This window comes from Aotus nancymaae, unplaced genomic scaffold, assembly GCF_030222135.1.
Source record: "Aotus nancymaae isolate 86718 unplaced genomic scaffold, 86718_ANA_hifiasm-v0.15.2.pri h1tg000006l, whole genome shotgun sequence".
Lineage (NCBI taxonomy): Eukaryota > Metazoa > Chordata > Mammalia > Primates > Aotidae > Aotus > Aotus nancymaae.
The window spans coordinates 92,295,012-92,322,442 of NW_026988417.1; the positions used below are offsets into that span (position 1 = coordinate 92,295,012).

General features: G+C 38.8%; 2 protein-coding genes across 3 annotated transcripts in view; both read right to left on the reverse strand.

Moving 5' to 3' along the window:
- The window catches only part of FRG1 (FSHD region gene 1), a 32,309-nt gene that overhangs the window by 1,393 nt on the left and 3,485 nt on the right, over positions 1 to 27,431 (reverse strand). Inside the window, exons 3-9 of one of the 2 annotated variants that reach the window (XM_012452808.3) lie at positions 19,158 to 19,283; positions 18,327 to 18,384; positions 16,359 to 16,473; positions 11,903 to 12,007; positions 6,883 to 6,974; positions 5,817 to 5,927; positions 4,537 to 4,646 (exon numbers count right to left, since the gene is read on the reverse strand). In XM_012452808.3, the coding sequence (XP_012308231.1) occupies positions 4,610 to 4,646; positions 5,817 to 5,927; positions 6,883 to 6,974; positions 11,903 to 12,007; positions 16,359 to 16,473; positions 18,327 to 18,384; positions 19,158 to 19,283 (644 nt within the window). In that variant the 3' untranslated portion in view covers positions 4,537 to 4,609. Of the gene's footprint in view, positions 1 to 4,536; positions 4,647 to 5,816; positions 5,928 to 6,882; positions 6,975 to 11,902; positions 12,008 to 16,358; positions 16,474 to 18,326; positions 18,385 to 19,157; positions 19,284 to 27,431 lie in introns of those variants that run through there. The other variant, XM_064369525.1, reaches the window with a different exon arrangement.
- LOC105717544 (Bardet-Biedl syndrome 5 protein homolog) lies at positions 13,455 to 14,881 on the reverse strand. The gene has a single exon (XM_012452805.3). It carries the CDS (start codon positions 14,807 to 14,809, stop codon positions 13,784 to 13,786), a length of 1,026 nt encoding a protein of 341 aa, XP_012308228.2. The 5' UTR covers positions 14,810 to 14,881; the 3' UTR covers positions 13,455 to 13,783.

Sequence of the window (27,431 nt, forward strand, 5' to 3'; positions counted from 1 at the left end):
GAGCTGCCAAGACAAACCCTCACAGGAATGACCCGGGTCTCGGCGGGGAGGTAGACAACCAGGAAAGGGGGGACAGAGAGTCGGGTGTTAGTTGGGAAGTGTTGTGACAAGCAGGGACAAGCTTGAAGAAGGCAAAAAGGTAAAGCCTCCAGCCCCCGGTCTTTCCAGGTGCTCAGGTGGTCCCCCATCCAAGCCCAAGCAAGACCTGACGCTGCTTAGCTTCCCAGCTGAGGCGCCCTCAGGTTGCGATGGCGTTCAGTGACTTCAGAGACAGATCCCTCAGGGAGGTCCTGGGCCATGGCAGGGTCTCAGGCAGGGAAAAGGCCTGGTCAGAGAGTTGGGGGTGGTTGGAAAGCCTTACAATTGGGGGAAATCGGGAAGGGAGCAATAAGTCAAAAGCCTTCAGCCCCCTGTACCCCCAGTCAGTCCCACATCCAATCCCCAGCCAGGTGTGACCCTGCTTAGCTCCCTGCTCGAGCACCCTCAGGTTGCTATGACACCCGGGGTCTACAGGGACAAATTTTTACCAGGAGGTCCTAGGCTGCAATGGGCTTGCAAGCTGATGGAAAACAGGGGGCCAGAGTCAGGGAGCAGTTGGGAAGCGTTGCAACAAGCAAAGAAAAGCGAAAAGGCAGTGGGAAGTTAAAAGCCTGCAGTCCCCAGTCTCTCTAGGCAGCCCCATCCAAGTCCCAGCCAGGCTTGACCCTTCTTAGCTTCCATGCTTTGGCCCCCTCAGGGTGCTATAATGCCTGAGGGCTGCTGGGCAGACCCCCAAAAGAATGTACAGGGCTTCCATGGGGGCACAGACAGGCAGAAAAAAGTAGGGGGAGGCAGTGAGTCAGGGGCAGTTGGGAAGCATTGGGACAAGCAGGGAAAACCAGAAGGAGAAAGTCAAAAGCCTCCAGCCCTGTTGTCCCCAGGTGGTCCCCCATCCAAGCTCCAGACAAGTCTGACCCTACTGAGCTTCTGAGCTGGGGTGCCCTCAAACTGCTATGGTGCCAGAGTGTTGATATTTACTTGGGGTGGCTGACAAAATATTAAATCTTGGGAAAAATTATAGATTGTAATCTCAAACCTTTTGGAAGGCCAAAAGGTTTTAGTGAGACATGCTGAATGCAGCTGCCTCGTTTACATCAGCATAGGAAAGAGACGATCAAAGACCTTCGAATTTAATTCCATTTACCCCACATTTCTTTGTCTCCGCTCTGTTAACTCATGTAAATTTTGTGCTGAGTGGCCCTGTCAGGAGATCAAAGGGAAATTACCTGTTAATAGTGTTTAGGCCCTGGAACCGAAAGATTTATCAGTCGTAAAACCATTCTTTTAACCATGTTAAGTATCCACAAGTATGTTGACTTAGAACCTCTGTTGTAAAATCTACGGGAATCTAAGTGTGGATGAACAGAGGGTCTTGGTCAATTGGATGCGTTTCACCTTCTGAAAGTAGCCAATGGCCATCTGTAGCTTACAGAAATCACTGTAATGGCGTGCGAGTGCATTCATCCGTCGTTCATTCAGGGTGTGCAGGCCAGATGTCCGAAGGCGGTGCTCGACATCTCACCAGGGGGCTTCTGACACGGACACCCATGAAAAGTCCCTGTTCTTGGTGGGGACGCAGGCAAGCAGAACGGGAAATACAAAGCCAGAGCGTCAGGAGGCGCTTGGGAAACGCTGCAACAAGCAGGGGAGATCAGAAGGAATCGGAAAGCCAAAGCCTCCCTCCTGTCTCCCCAGGCGGTCTCCCATCCGAGCCCAACCGGGACACACCCGGCTTAGCTTCCGGACTGTGGCGCTGCAGGGCTGCTATGGCGATGTCCGGGCCTCCGCGGGCGCAGGCAAGCAGGACTGGGGGGTAATCGGGGCAGCTGGGAAGCGCTGGGCCTAGCGGGGGAAGCTTGAAGAAAGCAAAGAGGACAAAGCCTCCCGCCCCTGGCTCCCCAGGCAGCCCCCAATCCAAACCCAGCCAAGCCCAGGTCCTGCTCAGCTCCCCGGCACCGCCCGCGGCGTTCTCGCCACAGCCCGGGACCTCTTTGAGGGGTTTGACCCGACAGGCCTGTGAGCCAGAGCAGCCTGAGGGTGCCTCAGCCCGGAAGCTAAGCAGGCCCGGGCAGGACTAAGGCCTGGATGGGGGACCGCCTGTGGAGCCCAGGGCTGGAGGCTTTCCTCCCTTTGTCACAACACCTCTTAACCGCCCCCAGACTCTCTGGACACCATTTCCCTCCCACCTGCGCCTCCAGCACGGACTGGCACCTCCCCATGCGGGTCCGTCCTGGCTAGGGCGCCCCAGCACTGAAGTGTAGCAGGGCAGGGCGTGGCCGGGCCTTGGATACCGGACCACTTGGGGAGTCTGCTGGCTGTAGGCTTTGGGCATCCCGCTCACTTCCCACTTTCTCCCGCTTTTGGCAACTCTTCTCACCCGCCCTCTGACTCTCTGACCTCCTTTCCTGCCCCCTGCACCCTTGCCTCTGCCTGGGGCTTCCCCGTGGGGGATCCGTTCAGGCTGCCCCGTCACCACAGCAGCCGGAGGGCATCCCAGCCCAGAAGCTGAGCAGGGTCGGGCCTGAGACTCAGATGAGCGACCTAAGGGCCTGGAGGCTTTTGGCTTCCTTACTCTTTTCCCGCTTTCCCCCATTGTCGGAACATTTCTCCACCGCCCCTGCCCCTCAGACTGCTATGGTTTTCGGAGGCTGCCCAAAGCCCCTCGGGTCAGTCTCTGGCTGCGTGGGGGAGCAGGCTGGCTTGAAAGAAAGGGCCAGAGAGTTAGCGGGTGGTGGGTAAGTGCTGCGAGAAGCAAAAAAAAAAAAAAAAAAAAAAAAAAAAGGAGGTAGCAGGAAGCCAAAAGCCTCTAGCCCACAGTCCCCCCAAGCAGTCCCCCATCCAAGCACCACCAAGGGCTGCTCGGATGGCCCATCGGATACACCCCACGACGCGGTGGGGAAGTCACAAAGGAAGAGCTAGAGTCAGGGTGCTCTTGGGAAGCTTTGCGACAAGCAGGGGAGATCGAGAAGGGAGAATGTTTGGGCCAGGAAAATCAGTCAGCAGGCAAATGGTCTCAGCTACCAGCTAGTGTTTAGAAGCAAGATTCAATCTCTTGAAGGCAGTGTTCCTCAATGTGTGGTTCACATCACTTGCTTCAGAATGACCTGGAGCACTTGTTAAAATGCAAGTTTTGAGCCCAATCCTAGACTTGCTAAGCCTGCATCTCTACGGATGAGTCTCAGCAGTCGATACTGGAAATGTGCAGGTCCCTTAGGAGGTGCTTATGCATAAATTTGAACTGTTATGTTTAAGGATTAGCGAGCTGGCAAAGCAAGGAATGGACCAAGCCGTTGGTGGGAAGGCTCCACAACCTTGGCACTGGTAGCATTCTGGGCGGAACAGGATTTTGCTATATGCTTCGCAGTATCACTAGCCTCTACCCTCTAACACCATATCCCAGTTGTGAAAACCAAAGATGTCCCCTGGGAGGCAAAATAGTAAACAGTTGGGAACCAGAACCACTGCTTTCTGGGATCAGAGTAGTGACCTTGTTCCCAATCCAAGGATTAGAAGAACGCAGATGAGAGAATGTCCAGCTATTGGAACTGGAGTGCCAAGTTGGAGCTAGACCTACAAGAAAAGCTCCTTCATAGGGCTGATCCCATAGCTCAGCTACCTAGCTTGTACAGATGCCATGGAACTCTAGATTTGGGGACAAATGGAATTTAAAGGCTAGAACTAGATAGGGTCTTTCAAATTAGGCCAGCTCAGAACGTGGACTTTTGACAACATCCAGAAGCCTGAAACAACCTCAGTCCTGAAGTAGAATTTCCCGTGGCACTTGATATACAACCTGGATTTGGACCACTCATTGGGATCAGACTCCCCGGAATACTGTGTTTAGGAACTCACAAAGAAACAGGCTTCAACAAAACAGTTCTGAGCAACACTTAAGTGTCTGAACTTCTTTATCAGCCTCCATTCCAGCCCACTAGTGAGGACAGAAGCATCACACACATATCCAGGATCTGTGGCTAACCTGTCCTCATTAGGGAGTTCCCCAGTACTACTCTCCCACTGTTCTGAGCCTATTTGCTCTTCTGTAATGTTTCCACTTTCCATCCCACTCCCTAGCAGATGATTTGTTCTCTCTGCCCAGCCCCCTCGTTGTGATATTTGTCTGGATTGTCTATGATCTGGGTAGTCCTTAGGAGGTAGAATCAAGGCCTTGCTGATCAGATTGGGAATTTCTAACTTCCTTAAAGGCGGTGATGAAGCATCTATTGTACCAAGTTAAATAAGATTACGATGAAATACGACAGGTTCCACAAGGAACACAGGAAGAACTGATTTCTTAGACTAACACACTTCATGTTTCAGGACAGGAAATCCAGAAAAAAATTCTGTTGTACATTAAGTGTGTACTGTAAATTTCATTTCCATGTGAAAACCTGTAGTCAGCTAAAAAGTACATCCACGAAGAATCTTGATTAAACTTGTTTAATCCTGGTTCAACTAGCTACTAGTTAAACAATAATTTCACAACAACTCAAGAACTCTGTAAAAGCATTTCCTCTGAATATTTTATTCAGGAAAAAAAAAAAAGATAAGGCAGAAACAAAAATCTCAGTCATTTGCAGTATCTGTCAGCTTTCAATTTGGCTCTCCTATTTAAACAAAGAAAAATAATAAAATTAATCTATGTAAAACATGCCATATATATTGAACTGCTACTAAATGTAAAAAGCTTTAAAACTGTATGCTCAATTTTGGTTTATTACCACAACACTTACATTAAAATATGCATACTTTTAAATCTGGTTTCTATAAAAAATGGATTCTAATCTTATAAAAGTTATTTCCTAATATTCAATAAATGTTGCCTAAGGGTTTTTTCAATCCACAATAGCAATTTTAATTATTTCTGAATTTAAGTGTCCTCTAAATTTCCATTTAACAGTGACAATATTGTATTATTGTAAGTGATAAAAGTTATAAGGACATAGAGCTTATTCTGTTTGAGAGTCTACTTCCTGATTATATTTTATAACTTCTTCTTGATTTCTTAAAACTACATACATATTCATTTGCTCAGCTGGAAAAAATTCTTAACATTATTTACTGACTTTAGGTATGAACTCTCTACCAACTAGTTGATAGAAAATATATAATTAAACATTTCCTTTATCAAGTAATGTGAAAAAAGGGTGAAAGTAACTTTGCAACATAGGACTTGAATGAGTGGCTGGTGATTATCAAAATCTGGCACTTAACTGATTTATACTTATACTCTCACAGCTAATTTCTACCTCTATGTTGTAAACCCAGGACATTACTTATCTACATAGGAAGAGTAATAAATATTAATAATGTGCTAGGACAAACATCCTGCACACTTCCAAATCTTACAATAAAACTGCTTCAATTTCACTGGTTTAGCTTTTATAACTTAAGTTTTTCAGCTGATCTATTCTTATTTTAAGGAAACTGAATTACTCTAACAGAATTTACAGAATTTTTATATTAGTCAAACTGTTTGTTTCTAACTCTGGTTCTAATAGTTATAAAAAGACAGTAACAAATTTATGAAGCAGATACAATCAAATCTGAATTTCTTAATGTATATACTTAGAATTAGTTATAATTTTTACATGTTCTTTCTTGATAAGTCTTTCTCCAGACTTATGATGTCCTCTCTAGGTAATACTGCCACATTCATAAATTAGAAATAAAGACAAAAATGTGAAAACTACAGTAATTTAAGAGAACACAGGTTTTCTACATGCCATTTCTATTGGCTACTGAAAATAGTTGGAAATAAGTAAATAAATATCTACCTGTCCAGAAGCGTCTCATGCAAAAATCCATCTTTCCGAGCCTTTTTAAGAATTTTACTGTCTTCTTTACTTATTTTAAGTTTGTGGTCTTGGAAGCTCTGAAATTTCTTTCTGTAAAGAAGATGTCTTCATTGGAAAATACTTTAAACTCTGATTATATATATTTACTATAATAATTTATAAACAGTCAATTTCTTTTTCACTTATTAAAAAAGTCTAATTGGCCGGGTGTGGTGGCTCACGCCTGTAATCCCAGCACTTTGGGAGACCGAGGCGGGTGGATCACGAGGTCAAGAGATCGAGACCATCCTGGTCAACATGGTGAAACCCCGTCTCTACTAAAAATACAAAAAATTAGCTGGGCATGGTGGCACGTGCCTGTAATCCCAGCTACTCAGGAGGCTGAGGCAGGAGAATTGCCTGAACCCAGGAGGCGGAGGTAGCGGTGAGCGGAGATCGTGCCATTGCACTCCAGCCTGGGTAACAAGAGCGAAACTCCGTCTCAAAAAAAAAAAAAAAAGCCTAATTGTAGGTTTTTAATAAGCTGTAGCTTTTCAACGACAAAGATGACCTTCATAACCCTTCAAGAGGAGGACCACTCATTGACTGGGTAGCACCACAAGGCCCCACTGCTATTAGGGCATGCTGGCTGGAGTCCCCTGTGTCCTGGCCATAGCACAATCTTTGACTGGCATCACAGCCATTCAATGATTGACTAACCCAAGTGACTTTAGCTTTGAGAGCTGGTAGGATGATTAGGAAAACTGAAGCCCTGAGAAAAGTGTTTAGCTCAGTGCTCTGTCCTAGAGGCTACAGTGTGCTGCCTCTTCTTGTCCCACAGTTTTAATTTTTTCAGACAAGTCTTGCTTTGTCACCCAAGCTGGAATGCAATGGTGATCAGAGCTCACTTCAGCCTTGAACTCCTGGGCTTAAACAATCCTCCTGTCTCAGCATCCCGAGTAGCGGGGCCTACAGGCATGCACCACCATCCCCACCTAATTAGGTTATTTATTTTGAAAGCACTTCACTGTCAAATTTGCGGGTCTAAAAGAAAAAGAATACATACACATAATTGATTTCACATTGTTTTACATTTCCTTTGTCTTCTTCTGGAATGTCATCTTTTTTCTTGGTTTCTCTTTCAGCACAGGATCTAATCTAGATATTGGAAAAGAGAATCCAATGGGTTATGTTTATCTACCACCTTCCCCACTTTATGTATTACATAAGAACATTCAAGGTGATTTCTTATGCAAGAGAAAAAATTAACTGAGCAATAATATTCAGACAAGGACAGGTTCTAGCTATGTGTTTTTACTTCATATATATAATCTTAAGTAACTACTATCATATGCTTCCTCTGCAGCCCTTGTGTCAGAAACACTAAAAATAAAATTATTTAAAAAACATTTTGCAGATCAGATCCTGCTGAGCAATAAAACAAGTATTTAACTAATTTTGTCCTTATGAAATTATCCCTAGCAGACAAGTGTTCATTTTATCAGATTGAAAACTTAAGACAGCTATTTTACTTTGCACACACTATTACCAAATATATTTAAACTTTTAACATTACGCAACATATTTTTACTTAATTAGAACCCACCTCTTTTACAAACCTCTTATATCCTCCTAAGTTTGGATATTTACTATCTATCCAATTATATGTCATAAGTTAGTTGATCTGCATTCCACAATTAGGATCACCCATAGAACAGGCGATTGGCAATGGTAAGGACTCATGTCTCCTAAGGGATCTCTGTGGCCACAGTCTAATTCCAGGACTGCTTAGAAAGTGATGACAAATAACGTGTTTGTGCCAATGACATCTTTGTGACAGTTTTGATTAGAAGGGTCCTAGAAGACCTGAAAACATTCCCTGCTAGGGCATGTAACACAATGCTACTTTTAGTAATAGGGATCTGTGTTCTGGTAGATAAGGCAAGGTCACAAAGGTGAACGGCTGACAGAGATTAAGAGAGCCTGCAAGTAAGGAAAAGAGTTCTAAATAATCACTGTTCAGAGCTTCCAGGTACTTGACTAATTAAAGAGATCGAGTAAACTTTGTATTTCATCTAAAAACTGCTTAAATAGTGAAAAACACAATAGAGCATCTTTGTGTAAATGCAAAGCAGTGCACATGTATTTCCAACTGTTGCCTTCAATAACACTTTTGTGAGAATATCCAGATGAAAAATAATTTAAACATAAAATAAAATATAAATAAATAAAATTAAATGTAACTCACAAACCCATCTGCATTTTCCCAATGACCTGTTTCCTGAGAAGCAATATGCTATGAAATGTTGAGAGTTGTTTCTGGAGTCAGCCGGGCCTGGGTACACATCCTGTCTTTACCACACCTAGCTATGTGATTTCCAGGAACTAACTAACAAAAACCATGAGGATGGAAGGCGGGTCAGAGTCAGAGGCTGTCTTCTTGTCTGTAATGCTGAGCTCATATCCACCTCACAGGAGCATTACGGAGGTTCAAGACAACAACACATGTGCCAGATGCATGCAATGAAAAAATTAACATTTCACTTCTCTAGCTGTAAGAAAATATCTAAATTACAGAATAAAATTGTTTGACCTTTAGATTTGAAATTATTTGAAATCAAGAATATTTTAAAAAGAAAATCAAACACAGGAAGCACGTACGGACATTTGATAGATGCTTTTAAATTACACTGGTAATAGAGAAAAATGTAATACAAATGTTTATGCTCTAATTATAGGAATGAAGGGCATTTTAGAAAAGGCATTTCCCCCATCTCTTAGAGCCTTCAACCCTGGCCCCCACAATGCCTTACACAGCAAATCTGGGTCAGACTGGATACAATCTCTGTTTCCCAATGGAGCCAAACAAAGCACGGTTCAGGATGCTCACTACTGGGATAAAATGCTAAGAAACAGAAAAGCCATGTGTCAAGAAGGTGGGAGTTATTCTTTAGATACACCTTGGTTTATGTTTATCATTAATGATCAGTGGCTTTTGTGAGTCTAAAATATTAAGCCTTAAATGTCTTCATCAAATTCTAGTTAACTACCTGATTTATCTAGTTATATTAACACTATTATTTAAAATTTCATCTTAATATGCAGATGTCTGAGTAACTTTTACAATGATGTAAAACAAAGTGTAAGATTAGGGAATTTAGCCTGGAATAAGGAGCTTTTGTTTCCAGCTTGGTGCCACACAAAAATTTTAAAAATAAAATCAAAATCAAAATCCGAATAAGAGTGGTGAGACAGCCAAATCAAAAACGAACTGCCATTCACAGTTGCAACAAAGAGAATAAAATACCTAGGAATACAACTAACAAAGAACTTTACGGACCACTTCAAGGAGAACTACAAACCACTGCTCAATGAAATAAGAGGGGACACAAACAGATGGAGAAACATTCCATGCTTATGGTTAGGAAGAATCAGTATCACGAAAATGGCCATACTGCCCAAAGTAATTGAGATTCAAGGCTATCCCCATCAAGCTACCAATGACCTTCTTCACAGAACTAGAAAAAAACACCTTAAACTTCATATGGAACCAAAAGAGAGCCCGCATAGCCAAGTCAATTCGAAGCAAAAAGAACAAAGCTGAAGGTATCACACTACCAGACTTCAAACTATACTACAATGCTACAGTAATCAAAACAGCATGGTACTGGTACCAAAACAGAGACATAGACCAATGGAACAGAACAGAGGCCTCAGAGGCAACACCACACATCTACAACCATCTGATCTTTGACAATCCTGACAAAAACAAGCAATGGGGAAAGGATTCCCTGTTTAATAAATGGTGCTGGGAAAACTGGCCGGCCATGTGCAGAAAGCAGAAACTGGACCCCTTCCTGACACATTACACTAAAATTAACTCCAGATGGATTAAAGACTTAAACATAAGACCAAACACCATAAAAACCCTAGAAGAAAATCCAGGCAAAACCATTCAGGACACAGGCATAGGCAAAGACTTCATGACCAAAACACCAAAAGCATTGGCAACAAAAGCCAAAATAGACAAATGGGACCTAATCAAAGTCCATAGCTTCTGCATGGCAAAAGAAACAGTCATTAGAGTGAATCGGCAACCAACAGAATGGGAAAAAATTTTTGCAATTTACCCATCTGACAAAGGGCTAATATCCAGAATCCACAAGGAACTAAAACAGATTTACAAGAAAAAAACAAGCCCATTCAAAAGTGGGCGAAGGATATAAACAGACACTTTACAAAAGAAGACATATAAGAGGCCAACAAACATATGAAAAAATGCTCATCATCACTGGTCATTAGAGAAATGCAAATCAAAACTACATTGAGATACCATCTCACGCCAGTTAGAATGGCGATCATTAAAAAATCTGGAGACAACAGATGCTGGAGAGGATGTGGAGAAATAGCAACACTTTTACACTGTTGGTGGGAGTATAAATTAGTTCAACCATTGTTCAAGACAGTGTGGTGATTCCTCAAGGACCTAGAAATAGAAATGCCATTTGACCCAGCAATCCCATTACTGGGTATATATCCAAAGGATTATAAATTGTCATATTATAAGGACACATGCACACGAATGTTCACTCCGGCACTGTTTACAATAGCGAAGACTTGGAACCAACCCAAATGCCCATCGATGATAGACTGGACAGGGAAAATGTGGCACATATACACCATGGAGTACTATGCAGTCATAAAAAACGAAGAGTTCGTGTCCTTTGTAGGGACATGGATGAACCTGTAAACCATCATTCTCAGCAAACTGACAAAAGAACAGAAAATCAAACACCGCATGTTCATAGGCAGGTGTTGAACAATGAGAACACATGGACACAGGGAGGGGAGCATCACACACTGGGGTCTGTGGGGGGAAATAGAGGAGGGAAAGCAGGAGTGGGGAGTGGGGGAGAGAGAGCATGGGGAGAAATGCCAGATATAGGTGATGGGGAGGAAGGCAGCAAATCACACTGCCATGTGTGTACCTATGCAACAATCTCACATGTTCTTCACATGTACCCCAAAACCTAAAATGCAATTAAAAAAAAAGGGAAGACAATAAAAATGAAATGACCAAAAAAATAAATAAATAAAAATCATATTTTATGTGATCCGTGTTCCTCCTAATGGAAAGAAAACTCGTACTATTAATAAAAATATAAAAACATTTGAGGGCTAAAGCCCCAAAAGTTCTGCTATGATTTTTTTTTTTTTATCTTTCAGAGAGTGATTATCATCATGGAAGCTCAAGCATAACATAAACACAAATGCATATACCCTTGACCTGGTAATTCTGCTTCTGGAAATTTATCTTCAGGCCCACCCGCACTCTACAAATTAATGCATATTCAATGTTATGTATGCACTGTAGCATTGTTTATAAGAGCAAAAGACTGGAAACAGCCTAAATTTCCATCTATAAGAGACTAATTAAATAAATTAAGGTACATTCCTAAAATGGAATATTATGTGGCTGTTAATAAAAGAGACAGGGAAAGAGAGAAAAAGAGAAAACTTCCTACATTCAAAGTAATAGAAAACCCTCCAAGATACAATTTTAAGGAAAAAAAAAAAAATCAAAGTCTAGAAGACTATAGAGGAGGCTATCTTTGGTGTAAAACAGTTGAAAATTATAAACATATTCATGTTTATAAAAAATTTTAGGAGGCTGTAAAAAAACAAAGGGAAAGAGATAAGAACAGAAGATGGGGCACAGTTTGAGTAAGATGCATGGCAGGCATATATCTTTATATGCTTTTATTTTAAAATACTGAACCATGTGTACATAGTATCTATTTTAAAAATTAGATTTTAGAATACAAGCAAGAAAACAAGAAAATGCAAGACTAAAAAGAGCATGTACTCAGAAAAAGATACTAATACATGGAGATAATGGCAAGATAGGTCACAGATGCATCAATTGCTGGATTTATAATTAAAAATGAGTCTATTTGAAACACCATATTATGAAAAACTATTATTTAAATCTTTAAAGTGACAGTAATTGACGATTTAACATTTTAGAGATACAGTCACATCGCATGTGTGAAATGCAGTCATCTGTATAAAAATGTCATGATTACCTTTATCATTTCTTCTTCTCCAGCTGTTTTACTTTTTGCTTCTATGTCCCCTGCTTCATTACATCTAATAAAGCAGCTATTTGAGGCCAATAAAGCCATTTTCCCCTAAGTGAAACGAAATAACAAAATAGAGCCATGAGAATACTTGTGGAAGAAACGCTGTTTATACTGAATTCATTTTTCCTTTCTGATTTAAAAATCAAGGAAAAGAACTCAGAGAAAACCTGAACAAAACATAAGAACATATAGAAAAGGAAACCAAAATCACCTATCATTTTAAAATTCGAAGATTACCACAATAAACATTTTTAGTGTATCTTTTTAGTAGGATTAAATTCTAATTAGGTGAAGTAGGATCGCTTCCTTTTTAAAAAATCTACTGAAACTATAACTGATTTAGTTCAGTTTGAAAAATTAACTTTAAAGACAAGAACATAATTACTACTGCATGATACTTTATTAAAATATTAGCATTTTAATACTAATATTAGCATTTTAAGGGAAATTTATGTTCCTCATAATTAGAAAACATGAAAAGATATACAGGATGCCTTTGGTGTCTTTAAATTTAAGAATCAATGTCTGAGGGACTTTTGCGTGTGAAAATAAATATTCGTATACTTTTTTTAGTTGTTTAATGTTTGATGTATTACACTGCTTTCTATTAAAGCTTTAAAAACTAATTTTCTTGTGTATCTAAAGCTGGGTTATAAATGTGGTTAACTTTATTCCCTTAACAAATATAATGTTTAATTATAACTTGTATTTAGTTCTTTTGGAAAACTTAAAATACCATAACATTCAGAGAAAACATTTACAAATACAATTACAGAATATGTTAACCTTACATCACATCCAGTTAAAAAAGTGCTGATAATGTGAATTTAATTTCTTAGTCAAAGTGGCAAGGGCTGTTCGTCTCTCATCTGGATGGCTCCTGGTGAGCCTTGGAACATGGCTATATGGCCCAAGGTGATTTAAACCTGTGCTGCAGATTATTCAGCTGAGTCCCTTTTTGCAATAGAGTTTTAAGTGCCTCTTTCATTTAAATTTAAATTTTGGAAACTTAGTGTCCTTCCTAAAAATAAAATGAAATGAACTTTCCTAAAATGTTGTATTACTAGTACTATCTAACTCATCATCCTGGCCTTATGATATATTGGTCTTTTCTACTGGCATATTTTTATTAGAAGTATCTCATCATAACGAGTAGGATCATCTCAAAGGAGTTGCAACACATTAGTGGGTCATGAAATCAATTCAGTGGTTCCTGAATGGTGTTGGCAAAAAAAAAGAAAAGAAATATACAAGGAGGAAGGGATAAAAGAGAATAAGAAATATCAAGGTGCATAACACATGGATAAGTAAGAATTATTAATTGTGTGCTGGGCTGCAATGTAAAAATGCATTTCTCAATGGGTTGGGGTCAAAATAGTTTCAGTGACTGACAAGATTTTACACTAGGGGATAAGGAAATGAGTCTAAATGAGTACCTCTTTTGGGGGGGATGTTTGTTCAATTTGTCATTGTGGAAAACACTCATGAGTTCCTATTTTCTTTTTTTTTTTTTTTTTTGGTGCTGCATAAATTCTTTATTAAACCCAACATGATACAGTCACTTAATATCTGAAAACTAAGACTTTACAGGCATTAAGTACAAAATAAACATTTATAAACAAGATACATTTTGATTACAATTTTAAATATAATTTTTAGAAAACTGTAAGTTTTCTAAATGAGCTTTTCCTCAATCATTAAAAAACTCTTAAAAGCTTTAAATATAAAAGTTGTAAATATAAAAACTATTCCATGACTTACGGCAGGTGACTAGTATCTTTAAACTTGAGATATCTTTAAATAGAAATCCATCTCAACTCAAGATCAACTCATTACTTCCCAAAGTCCCTGCAGGGTGAATCCATCCTTCAGTTTCTCTATTGCAAGCCCCAGCTCTTCTGAAAATACAGGTTCATGATCTTGTTGCTTATTGCCATCAGCAAAATAAGCCACAAAAGCATCCGTGTGGTCATCAGAGTCTATTTCTACATCATCTTGAATCTGTTCGACTGTCAGAGCTTCAAGCGGCTGTGGCTTTTCTTCCATCTCATAATCAGCTCCAAATATGGGACTGGCAGAATAGATTTTGTGAAGTGAATTGATTTCCTTAACTGATTCTTGTAGTTTTTCCACAGGATCTATTTTAAATCCAAGAACATATCCACCACTCTGCTGAGAGCTTTCTATGACAAGAGCTAAACCAAATTTTGAATCTCTAATCTTTATTGAACGAATTTGCAGATATGGCATACTGACATTAAAACTATCATTCATATTTGCATGCCACACAATTCTCACATTGTTAATAAAAAATGTTCCTAAATTGCCCTGATCACTGGATAAATTCCATACTCCATTGAGTTTATCATATACATGTTCTTGTGGTAACAGTCTTAGTTGCTTGTTCTCAATTAGTGCACTTCTCAATTTAAAGTCACGATACATTTTAGAAGTTTCATATGTTCTGTGTACTGCCATCACAGAAGTAAAAAGTCTAGGGCTTCCAGGAACCAAGTTTGTAAATATAAATTCAAAACGAGTACTGTTACATTTTGTTAGTATATGAAGAGATTCAGTTTGGCCTCGTAATTTAGAGTTAGCAGTCCTTGCTGTAATATTCAGTATGCAATTGTAACCGACAGAAACACTGACTCTTGGTAATGCCAAAGAGTGCCAGAGAATTCTTAAATTTGTTACCAAGAGTCTACCTCTATCTCCATTATTTCCTTTGGTGTCTTCAATCGAATCTAAACAATCAATAAGGACTTCTCCAGGTCTTGTTTTCATTTGCTGCGCGGACAGGTTGAAGCGGACATCTCGGTCCTCCCAAAGCGCATCCAGCACCGACATGTTGAACAAAGCCCGCGGCGGGCCCTCTCCACAGAGGTGGAGGCCCAGCCGCGTCTCGCTGGCTCCAAAGCAACGGGCTGCCTCTGCCGCGACGTCTACGGTGGGCGCCGAGACTCAAGCTTCCGCGAGAGTGCGCGCGCGTCGCCCAGCTGGTTCGCGTTGTTAAGCTTCTCTGCAGCTGGCAGTCGGGTGCACCTGCGCCTCCGTCACCGCCCCTACAGGTAAACAGGCACGTCGCCGAGGCAGGGGACTGGGTAGCCTCCCGGGAAGAGAGAACGGCAGAAGCCGGGCCGCGGGCGACTCACCGCTCGGCCTGCAGGGACCCTACACCCACTGCAGCATCCTCGCACGGCGACATCGGCGACAAACGCTCTGCTCCAGGGCCCAAGGAAGGGGCAGCTCTCGCGAGACTCGCGGAGGGCGGGGCGAGGGTCTGTGCCCGAGACCACTCGAATCCCTATTTTCAATTCATTATTGTAGACAACCAAAGCTGCTACTCAAGGCTGAGCTTATCTTCCATTTGGCTGTTTTGTGGTGCCCACAGGTCCTTACTGTTTTTGATATAGTTATCTACTTTTTAAAGACTATTTAGCACTCACATATTTTTGTTCAATCTTTACTTCTTACACAACAGAAAAAAAGCAAATTATACATTCCGTATCAACAAAGATTTTTATTTTTTTTGAGATGGAGTTTCGCTCGTTTCCCAGGCTGGAGTGCAATGGCGCGATTTCGGCTCACTGCAATCTCCTGGCTCCCGGATTCAAGTGATTCGCCTGCCTCAGCCTCCCAAGTAGCTGGGATTACAGGCATGTGCCACCACACCCGGCTAATTTTGTATTTTTAGTAGAGACATGGTTTCTCCATGTTGGTCAGGCTGGTCTCGAACTCGTGACCTCACGTGATCCACCCACCTTGGCCTCCCGAAGTGTGGGGATTACAGGTGTGAGCCACTGCACCTGGCCATCAACAAAGATTTGACAAAACATCCATATCCTACAGCTGCCTACTTACTACAATTAAGAATTAATATATTATCTTTTTTCTTCTTTTATAGTAAAACTATTTTTTCGTACACTATTTTAAGCCTATGAACTAGAAGTCTTTTAGAGATAATTTACTTCAATGAGCTATTATTATTCATTTTACACACAAATTGTCACAACTTGGTCTTAGCTTGCTCCATTGCTCGCATACAGTTTCTAATGTTTCTGAAAGCATCCACGATTTCTGCTACGAAGAAGATACTTAGGAACTATTCTGGTTTCCTACCCTAAGACCTAAAATTGACTGGTTCTTTAATGGAAATGAGATCCACATCTAGGAACTAAAGGTATACAGAAATAATCGTGGGCAAAAGTACTAATGCTATGTTTGTTGCACTATTTTTTGATTTCTCTTTAAGGCTATACGTTCTTACTGATTTTTTTCCAATTTAATGCATTACACTATTGCATCCTACTTTTTCTTTTTAAATATATTACCATTGACGGTTACAGACTTTTTGTTAAACTGACAGGAATTTTTTATAAACAATAACAGCACTTACATTTTGAAAGACTGGTTCCCATTGTTCTCTTGGTCCAATTGCGTCTGAACGCCCAACTACAAGCCCATCTGAATTTATACCAAGATATTTCCCATAGCCAGATTTCAGGGCAATTCTGTATATTAATAAGATAGGTAAAAGTTAAAAACTGAGAGAAAGAAAATTAATTAGAGAACATCAAAACAGGACATGTGTATGTGTGGGGGTGTGCACATATCTAAAGTTTCAGACTGGACATATTCTAAGTATTCAAAAGCTGCATGTGGCTGAGTGTTGACTCACTCCTATAAGCTCAGTGCTTTGTGAGGCCAAAGGGAAAACTGCTTGAGGCAAGAGGTTCAAGATCAGCCTGGACAACATAGTGAGACCCCCCCTCTACAAAAATTAAAAAAATTAGCTGGGCATGGTGGCGTGCACATAATACCAGCTACTTGGGAGGCTGACGCAGGAGGATCCCTTGAGCCCAGAGGTTTGAGGTTATGGTGAGCTACTATCACACCACTACACTCCCACGTGGGTGACAGAGTGAGATTATCTCTTAAAAAAAAATAAAAATAAAAAAGCTACATGTGACTAGTTGCTGCCATATTGGACAGTGCAGTTACATATTTACAGTTTTATGTTTTGCTTATTTAATACAAACATTATACCTTACATATTGCATAGCAAACATTTTCCCAATTCATCATTCTTCAATTACACCTCTTTAAATGGTTAGAAATGTTCAATAAATTATTAAAATTTACTTTTTCTGTTTTTAAATAGTTCTATTTACATCTATTCTGTACATAAAACTGCTGATTTATCCTTAGAAAAAGTTCCTAAAAAGGAAATAACTGGATCGAAGGGTATAAAGTTATATCATCAAACTGTTTACCAGAAAATGCTGTTTCTATTTACACTCTTACCTCAAATTAAGAGAGTATGTTTTGTATCATAGATTTGTTTAAAAAATATGACTTTTTAAAAAAACTTAAAAACTTGATATGGAAAAACCAGTATCCTATTAATTTGCATTTTAGTAATAAACTAGACTAACAATTGTTTTTATTTTTCTTTCCTTTTTAGTTTTTAGATTATCTGGTTATGCCCCTTGTGCATTTTTCTATTGAGGTCTTATTGTTTGCAAGTTTTCTATTGGGGTCTGATGGGGCGCTATGAATTCTGTACATACTTATGAAGAGTAAGAACTCACTGCCTATTAAGGTTGTTGCAAAAATTTCCCCATTTGTCAGTTCTATTTAATTTTTTCTTCCTCTGCTTTTATTCTTTGTCTTTTACCATACATCAGACTTTCAAAGGAAGTACAGAAATACTCATCTTAACGTGATTTTTTAAAATTATAATTTCTAATCTTTTACCTTACCGAGAATCTCCTGAGATGCCAGAATTGACTTTTACTCCTTTATATGTTAATGATAATATAACAGAAATCATTATCATATTGATGTAACCAATTACTAAAATACCATAAACTAACTTTCAGTATCTTCTACCCAGAGAATCATTCCATACTTTTGCACAATGTGAGAATAAAAAAGGTTACCTTATAAAATGACTGTAAAAATAGTGCGTAAAAATATTCTTTTGGTAGTTATGATTCTGTAACACTTTCTGCTGGTTTCAACACTATCCCTGTTTGTCTCTAGACTTCTGAGCAGTGAGTTTAAATATCATAGCAACAGTGAACCAGGTTTTGTACTGTTTGATTTCTTCTTTAATCTATTTGGTCTGTGAAATTATTAATCTTTATTTTTTAACTTACATACTTTTTTCCCAGCCTACCATTACATATTGATAGGAAATCTACAAAAAGTATATCACAAAATCTACTTTTCGAAAAAGTTATTTTGTTTTTTATATCAAAATTACTCTGTGGGTTTAAGTAAGACAGATATAACATTTTTAATAAATAAAATTAAATTTTAAAAATAACTGGTTACTAATTATAGTACAACATAAGCTCACCTGGAATCAGACAACTTGACAGCCGTAAACTGCTCTGGAGGACTAGGGCCCTCATCGACTATTGGAGAAAAAAACATTTGAGAATAAATTTGACATTTGCTATAAATATAAAGACATTATTTTGTTTTTAAAAAATGTAGTTTTCTTCTGCAATTAATGTAAGAATATTCAGATATTCTGATTTCACTGTAATACTGTATCCTTGGAATCAAGATCTATTTAACTTATTTCAACTATAGTGCTAACTTTTATATACTGAATATATAAGCAGACAGGCTGACCTAATGCTTATTTAGTAACTTCCAAGATATCTTCTCTATGTTTTAAAATACAGTCATAAATAAGCACTTACTTAAAAAGCTAAATGTTTTCATTTATTCAAGGGGTAGCCATGCTGACCAATTGATACCGCTTTTTATCTTCTAATTACTTCATATCTCATTAGCGCTTTCTCTAATGGGCTAAAATGAGACAACTTCAAATTGTTGAACACACACAGGTTAGTTGTGGCAACAGGTCTGAATAAAAAAGAAATTCAAACATTTTGACTCAAGTAGATTTTCTTTTTCCTTCCACTTACTATTTTAATTATTCATGTTGTTTTGACTTCCAAAGAGACTCTTCTGGAACTATACAGAATGTTTTCAAATGCTTATATTAGAAAGAAGGACTTGCCAGTGGCTGTAAATATCAAGGAAGGACAAAAAAATGGATGAGTCAAATGCAATGGCTCCATTCCTTCGGAAAATGTTTGAGACTAGTTAGAGTTTGGCCTAAGTGAATGTCATAAAATCTACACTTGTGGCAGCCTCTACCCTTCCAGACACAAACCTTCTTTGTGTGGAGCTCCCAGTGTAAAAAGACCATTGTCGAGTGCATGTATATAGGTTCCCTTATCCATTTCAATGGCTATGGTTCCTGAAATTTCACCAAAGTTTGTTACTGTCCACCAGATTCCTAAAAAATAAAATCAATATTTAAACTTTACATTTTAGTTTTGAAAGAGTCTTTTTGTTGTTTTCATAACTTAGTTTTAAAAACTTTTTATTCTGCAGTTATAAGAAATAATACAAAAATCTCACATATCCTTTATTCACTTTGTCTCAATGATGACATCTTGCATAACTATCATACACTGTTAGAATTAGGAAACTGACATTGATAAAATCCATGAACCTTACTCAGATTTCACCGGTTTTACATGCACTTGTTTGCATGTATGTGCACAGATTCACATGACTACCAGCACAGTCAGGATTCGGTTCTTTTTAAAATACAAAATAGCAACACACAGCTGGGCATGTGGTGCATGCTCTAACCCCAGTTACTCTACTTGGGGAGCTGGGGTAAGAGGGTCACTTGAGTTCAGGAGGTCGTTATAGTGGGCTATGATCATGCCACTGCACTCTAGCCTGAGTGACAGAGCAAGGTCCTGTCTCAAAAAAAAAAAACAAAACAAAACAAAACAAAACCAAACAAAAAGGCAATGTGTGAAGGTACAAAGTGATACATGGAGAATGGTCTCTCTCATTATAGACCCCAGCCATCTATTCATGCCTACTTCCAGAGGCAATGCCTATTACAATCTGTTTCTTAGAAATTCCCTACAGGAAGACTTCCCAGCATAGTAATCTTAACTATGATTTTAGATTGAAAGCAAAATGAGCAGAATCTATGTCTACGTAAACTTAATTTCTAATTCACCAATAAAAATGTTGGACTCTAGGGAACAACTATTTAAGCAGTTGTTACAAAAGTTTATATCTTAATGTTAAAAAAGATCCTCAAATCTCTCTCCTAAATTTTACTTAGGTAGGTAAAAATAAGTCAATTATTAACTGGATATTACAGAATTCTTAACTTTGCAAGGTCTGATAATGGCATGGTATAACATATAAAAATAAAGAACAAAACAGATGATGAGAGAATGTTAATGTAAATGTACATGTTAACAACTTTACATTTATGTACTTATGGGTAAAATTAGATAATACCTATGATTTAACTTAAAACTTTCTAGGAAAAAAATGGGTGTGTGTGGGTATATGTAAATGAAATGAGATTGGCAAAATATTGATAATGAATGCTGGGGGCATGGGTAAATGGGAGACTCATTATATTCTTCTATGTATGTATTAGTTTGGATATTTCCATAATAAAAAGGTTTTAAAAACTGAGTTAATTCCACTGCACAAAATTTTCCATTCAACTAAACAATTTGTGCTTTTCATAATAAATTTTAAAATACATAAAGTTTTAGCTAAAATGAAGTTGGACCCTTACCTAACACCAAATACAAAAAGTAACTTGAAATAAACCAAAGACCTAAAGGTAAGCGCTAAAGTTAGAGAACTCTTAGAAGAAAACAAGCTTCATGACAATGAATTTGACAATGATTTCTTGCATAGAATATCAAAGGCACAGGCAACAAAAGAAAACATAAACAAACTGGACTTCATCAGAATTAAAAACTTTTGTACATCAAGAACCACTGTCAACAGAGTAAAAGGCAATCCAGAGAATGGAGAAAATATTTGTAAACTACATCCATTATAAGGAATTAATATCCAGAATATATAGAGAACTTCAAAAAGACAAATACCACAATTCAAAACTGGGCAAAGGAAGTACACAGATATTGCTCCAAAGATGATACACTACTGGCCAATAAGCACTTGAAAAGATGCTCAACATCACTAGAAACTAGGGAAATGTAAATCAAAATCATAATACAATACCACTTCACACCCATTAGAATAGCTGCAAAAAAAATGTTGGGCAGGATGTGGAGAAACTGAAACCCTATGCAATGCTGGTGGGAAGGTAAAATGGTGCATGTATTTAAATGCCACTGAGGTGTACACTTAAAAATAGAAAAACCAGCAAATTTTATATTCTGTATATTTTACCCCCCCACACACAAAACCAATGGAAAGAAAATTAATCAAAATTACAATTTCAGCTAAAGACTATTAGCAATCAAACTAATGAGCAAGTTAGACGATTATTTGAGTTGCCTTATAGCTACAATTGTTTTCATTAAAAAAAGTAATGCTTTATTCAGAATCATTATGAGCAGTTATGATTAGCAAGTCTTTCTTACAAATGTAATAGTTAATGATTTTAAATTATTTCTATTTTGTATGTTCCATGCCAGGTTGACCAAGTACACTTAATATTAAATTAAAACATTTAAATATAATATCTCATTAATGTTTTGCAAATGAAGAAGAAATTTCTGGCAGACAAGCTGCTCAAAATTTTTATACTCTGTCAAAGTAGGGAAATGATACATTACTTATAAAATTGTGAACTGAAAAAGAAATTACTTTGAGCAGATGCCAGTATTTCTTCTCAATGAGATTTCAAAGAATAAGAAAGCTAAACATGGTATCATCAAGAATTACATGTGAGCTATTCTGCCTATCTTCTGCAAGTGGCCTACATTCAACCCTTGGATGTACACTTGCATCTTTAATGACTAAAGTAACATAACATTTACCAGTGCCACTGTGGGGGGTTTTAGCTGTGAAAAAGCAGTGGATACTAAGAGCAGTGGGGACTGAAGTTGTCTGTCTCTAAGTCAGGTTATTGTTCAAGCTGTCTACATGCTGCAGATGCCTAAGCTGAATCTGAGAATGTGTTCTAAAACATTACTTGCTATTTAGACACATGCTTAAAGTTACTTCCTTTTAAACCTTAGGCAGATGGTCGAATATTCCTACTGTGTTGTCTCACAATGCATAACAAAGCTTTTCACATATTATACTTTTTTACTCAATCGTTTAGAATATAAACTCTGTGGGGGTAGGAACCAGATTTATGTTTACATATGTCTGGCATGCCTGTAATCCCAGCACTTTGAGAGGCTGAGGCAGGAGGACCACTCAAGCCAGGCAGTTTAAGACCAGCCTAGGCAAAAAAGAGAGACCCCCATCTCTATAAAAAATAAAGAAATTAGCTGGGTATGGTGGTACAAGCCTGTGGTCCCAGCTACTTGGGGAGTCTGAGGTGAGAGGACTGCTTGAGCCTGGGAGGTCAAGGCTGCACTGAGCCATGATCACACCACTGCACTCCAGCCCGAGCAACAAAGCGAGACCCTCTCCCTCCCCTCTTCCCCGACAAAAAAGCCAAATGGCTGGATGTACCAGTGTCACAGCTGGTAAGATAGTACCATGGCACCTTATTTCTAGCATGAAGGCTCTGTGACAGCTCACCTCACCTTCTGACTGACCTAGTACTTCTGCGCTAAGGGCCCCCTTTAATCTTCTATGTTTGTTATGTGCTTGGCACAAAGGGATGACGTATCTTAGATTTGGAAGTGGAATTTTCCTCCCCAGTCTTACTGTAGTGTAAGTACCCTTCACAGACCTTCTATTAACCCAGAGCTTACTTAGCTTTAGTCACTGGGTAAATAAAATATGTGTTTTGCAAACTTCGATATTGTAACTTCAATTGCTTCTGAATCTAGTAGAGCTCAGGGAAACTCTTTCCTTACAGAGATGCTTTTTTTTAAAATTAATGTCACATTTGGTATTTTCCATGTGAAAGAGAGAATTTCTTTCATCCTACTTACCAATCCCTTCAGATCCTTGTTAGGAACCAACAGAACAGCTTTAAAAAATTAAAAGGTTTTTTTTCTTGAGATGGAGTCTCGCTCTGTCGCCCAGGCTACAGTGCAATGGCGCAATCTTGGCTCATTGCAACCTCCACCTCCCAAGTTCAACAGATTCTCCTGTCTCAGCCTCCCGAGAGGTTGAAATTACAGGTGCCTACCACCGCGCCTTGCTTATTTATTTATGTATGCTCATTATTTATTTTTATTTATGCTCATTATTTATGTATTTTTAGTAGAGACGGGGTTTTGCCATGTTGATTAGGCTGTTCTCGAACTCCTGACCTCAGGTGATCCGTCCTCCTCGGCCTTCCAAAGTACTGGGATTACAGGCGCACTGCACCCAGCCCAAAAGGTTTTTTTTTTCTTTCCTTCTAAAAATAGGCATACGCTTACTTATATGGCAAGTTTGGAAAATCCACAATGCAAAAGAAGGTGGAAGGACAAAAAGACATAGAAGGACTTCCTCTTCCACCCAAGATGAAATGGGAGGTCCTAGACTTGCCCTCCCACCATGACCAATGAGAAAACTGGATAGAATATCTGAAAAAACTGTTTTCAGGGATTGGAACACAGGCAGAAGAGGACTGAGATCTTTGAGACCAGGAAAACACAGGAGGCAAATCTCAGCTGCACTTCGGTTTTCTGCCCAATGGGAGTTTCTTGACCACTTGGAGAGAGGTAGAGACCTCCAAGAACGAGGCAATCTCACTGAGCTGAGAGTCTTGCAGTACTAAAATGTTCAGAGTTTATAGAGGGAACTACATAGAGGTAAGGACTCAAAAGAGTATGCAACAGTTCTCTGCAGATCTGTGTCCAAGGCCTGGAAGAGTGCACCCAGGAGTCAGACTCCACACGGCCTCTGCAGAGTGGCTGGCGCTGCTGAGGGCTGACTGGAGATGCCCAGAGATCACACAATTTTGGGACACAGCAGAGTGGAGAAAACTCACCAAGTATACCTAGCACATGTGGTTGAGGCCCACGAGGATGAACCTTTTCTAGAGTAAGAGTCACAGTCTAAGACTACAGGCAAAACCCTAATAAATAAGCACAAACAAACAAAGCCCCACGCTTGACAGGAGCATATGGATGGTCAAATAATTTAACTAGACATTTACCAGAAATAAAGATAAAAACTGCTCAAGTAGACAGATCTAGAATTACAGCTGCAGATTTTAACATAACTCTCAATACATTGTAGGATTAGTCAAAAATCAGTAAGGACACAGAAGATTTGCATAGTCAGGAGCTCCACCAGTTGATCTAACTGATATCCAAAGACTGAACGGGCTGGGCAAGGTGGCTCATGACTGTAATCCTAGCACTTTGGAGGTTGAGGTGGATGGGTCACCTGAGGTCAGGAGCTTGAGACTAGCCTGGTCAACATGATGAATCCCTATCTCTACTAAAAATGAAAAAAAAAAAAAATTAGCTGGGCGTGGAGATGGGTGCTTGTAATCCCTGCTACTTGGGAGGCTGAGGCAGGAGAATCACTTGAACCTGGGAGGCAGAGGTTGCAGTGTGCTGAGATTGTGCCACTGCACTCCAGTCTGCTGGGTAACAGAGCGAGAATCCATCTCCAGAAAAAAAAAGAACACTGAACCAACATCTGCAGAAGACACATTCTCTTCAAGTGTGTACATGGAAATTCACCAAGAAAGTATGTTCTCCAACCATACTAGAAATGAATTAGAAATCAGCAACAATAACATATCTACAATATATGTCCCTATGCAGTAGAAATTAAACAGTACACTTTTAAATAACTCATGGGTCCAAGAAAAGAAAAACCACAAGAGAAACTAGATAATATTTTGAATGGAATGAAAACGAAAACACAATGTGTTGACTACAGCTAAAACTAAAGTGGAACAAAAAGTTCTATCTCCCTTCTTAAGAAGCTATAAAATAAGAGCAAAGTAAACTGAAAATAAGTTAAAGGAAGGAAAAAATAAAGACTGAAAATAAACGGAATAGAAAATGAAAAAAAAAACGAAAATAAAAAATGCTGAAACAGGCTTGCCCAACAGGAGGGCTGCATTTGGCCCAGGACAGCTTTGAATGCAACCCAACACAAATCCATACATTTTCTTAAAAATTATGAGATTTTTTTTTGGTTCTTTTTTTTTTTTTTTTTGGCTCATCAGCTTATCATTAATGTATTTTATGTGTGGCCCAAGACAATTCTTCCATTGTGGCCCAGGGAAGCCAAAAGATTGAATATCCCTGTACTAAAAGATCATTAATAACCTAAAATAAATGCTCTTTTAAAGATAAACAAACTGGTAAACCTCCAGCTAGACTGACTGATCCAGGAAAAGATATCAAAAACACAAATTACCAATACAAAGAGACTGCAACACAGATTTTACAGACTTTAAAAGGATATGAAAGGAATATTCTGAACAATTTTATGCCAATAAATTCAACAACTCAGATGAAATAAAAGTTTCTTAAAAGACACAAATTACCAAAACTGACACAACAGAAAAATCTGAAAATATCTATTAAAATATTTTTAATTTTCCCAGTTGGGCACGGTGGCTCATGCCTGTAATCCCAGCACTTTGGGAGGCCAAGGCAAGCGGATCACGAGGTCAAGAGATCGAAACCAGCCTGGTCAATGTGGCGAAACCCTGTCTCTAGTAAAAATACAAAAATTAGCCAGGTGTGGTGGCATGCACCTGTAATCCCAGCTACTCAGGGGGCTGAGGTTGCAGTGAGCCAAGATTGCGCCACTGCACTCTAGCCTGGGCAACAGAGTGAGACTCTGTCTCAAAAAAAACGAATAACTTGAAGATAATTTACAGACATGAAAGTAAAAAGAAAAATAAATAATTAATTTTACCACAAAAAACTAAAACCAAATCAAAGAAACCTCTAGGTCCAGATGACTTCACTGGTGAATTCTATCACACATATAAAGAAGAAATCATACCCATCTTATACAACAGCTATTTCCAAAAACGGGGAAGGAGAGAGTACTTCCCATCTCATTTTATGACACCCAGTATCATCTTGACACCAAAATCAAATAAAGACACTACAAGAAAAGGAAACAAAAAATCGAGTATCTCCCATCAACACCAATATAGATATCTTAAAAAACAAACAAAAACAACAACAACAAAAAACACCTAGAAATCAAGTCTAGCATTATCCCAAAGTACAATGCACCACAACAAAAGTGGGGTTTATCTTAGGGATATAAAGTTAAGTTGAAAATGAAAACAATGTAATTCACTGGCAGAATAACGAAAGCTGTATAATCATCTCAACAGATACAGAAAGAGGCATTTGATAGCATTAAACGCCATTATGATAGAAACTCCCAAGAAACAAAGTTTAAAAGGAATATCCTCATTTTGATAACGGGTATCTCTGCAGATCCTATATTGGTGGATTACTGAAAGCTTTTTGCCTAAGCTTGTAAAAAAGGCAATTATGCCCATTCTCATGACTTCTTTTCAACACTATGGAGGTCCTGGACAGTATAATAAAGCAATAAAAAGACAAGACATAAGGATTAGAAAGAAAGAAGTGCAACAATAGTCACAGAAAACATAATTGCAAATTTCTTAGTTTTCTATATAAACAAACAGCTAGAAGTAATTAGTGAATTTAACGTCTCAGACTACAAGGTCACGATACAAAAATGAATTGTGTATGTCTACACACTGACAGCAAACAACTGGAAGATCAAATTCAAAAGTTCCACCGACAGTAGTGTAAAATTATAAAGTACTTAACAATAAATTTTTAAACAAACATGCAAGACCACTACATTAAAAACTATGAAATATTGAGGCCCAATATTGTTAAGATGTTGCTTCTCCCCCAAATGATCTGGACTGAATACAATTCTCTGAGAAAATGCAACAGGCTTCACTGTAGAAATTAATAAGTTAATAGTTAATAAGTACAAACTTAGAGGACTTATACTACCTGATCTCGAGACTTCATGAAATTATAACAATCAAAAGAAATACATCAACGGAAAAACAGACAAATATATCAACAGAACAGAGTCCAGAAATAGACCAATACATAGATAGTTAATTGATTTTTTATGAAGATACCAAAGTGGATTAATGGAAAATGGAAACAACAGTGGTGCTAGAACAACTGGCTATCAATATGTTAAAAAAAAAAAGTAAACCTTGAAACCTAACCCACACCATACCAAAATAATTTGAGATGAATGACAGATTTAATGTAAAAACTAAAACTATGATGCCTCTAAAAGAAAATGTAGAATATTTTTCTGACTTTGGGTTAAGCAAAGATCTCTTAGATCAGAAAGATAAAGCAGTGACATGCCTGTAATCCCAGTACTTTGGGAGGCTGAGGTGGCCAGATCACGAGGTCAGGGGATCAAGACCATCCTGGCCAACATGGGGAAACCTCATCTCTATTCAAAATACAAAAATTAGCGGGGTGTGGTGGCGTGTGCCTGTAGTCCCAGCTACTCGGGAGGCTGAGGCAGGAGA

Excerpts from the sequence above, each read along its gene's own strand:
- LOC105717544 (XM_012452805.3), bottom strand. The coding sequence starts at position 14,809 with ATGTCGGTGCTGGATGCGCTTTGGGAGGACCGAGATGTCCGCTTCAAC.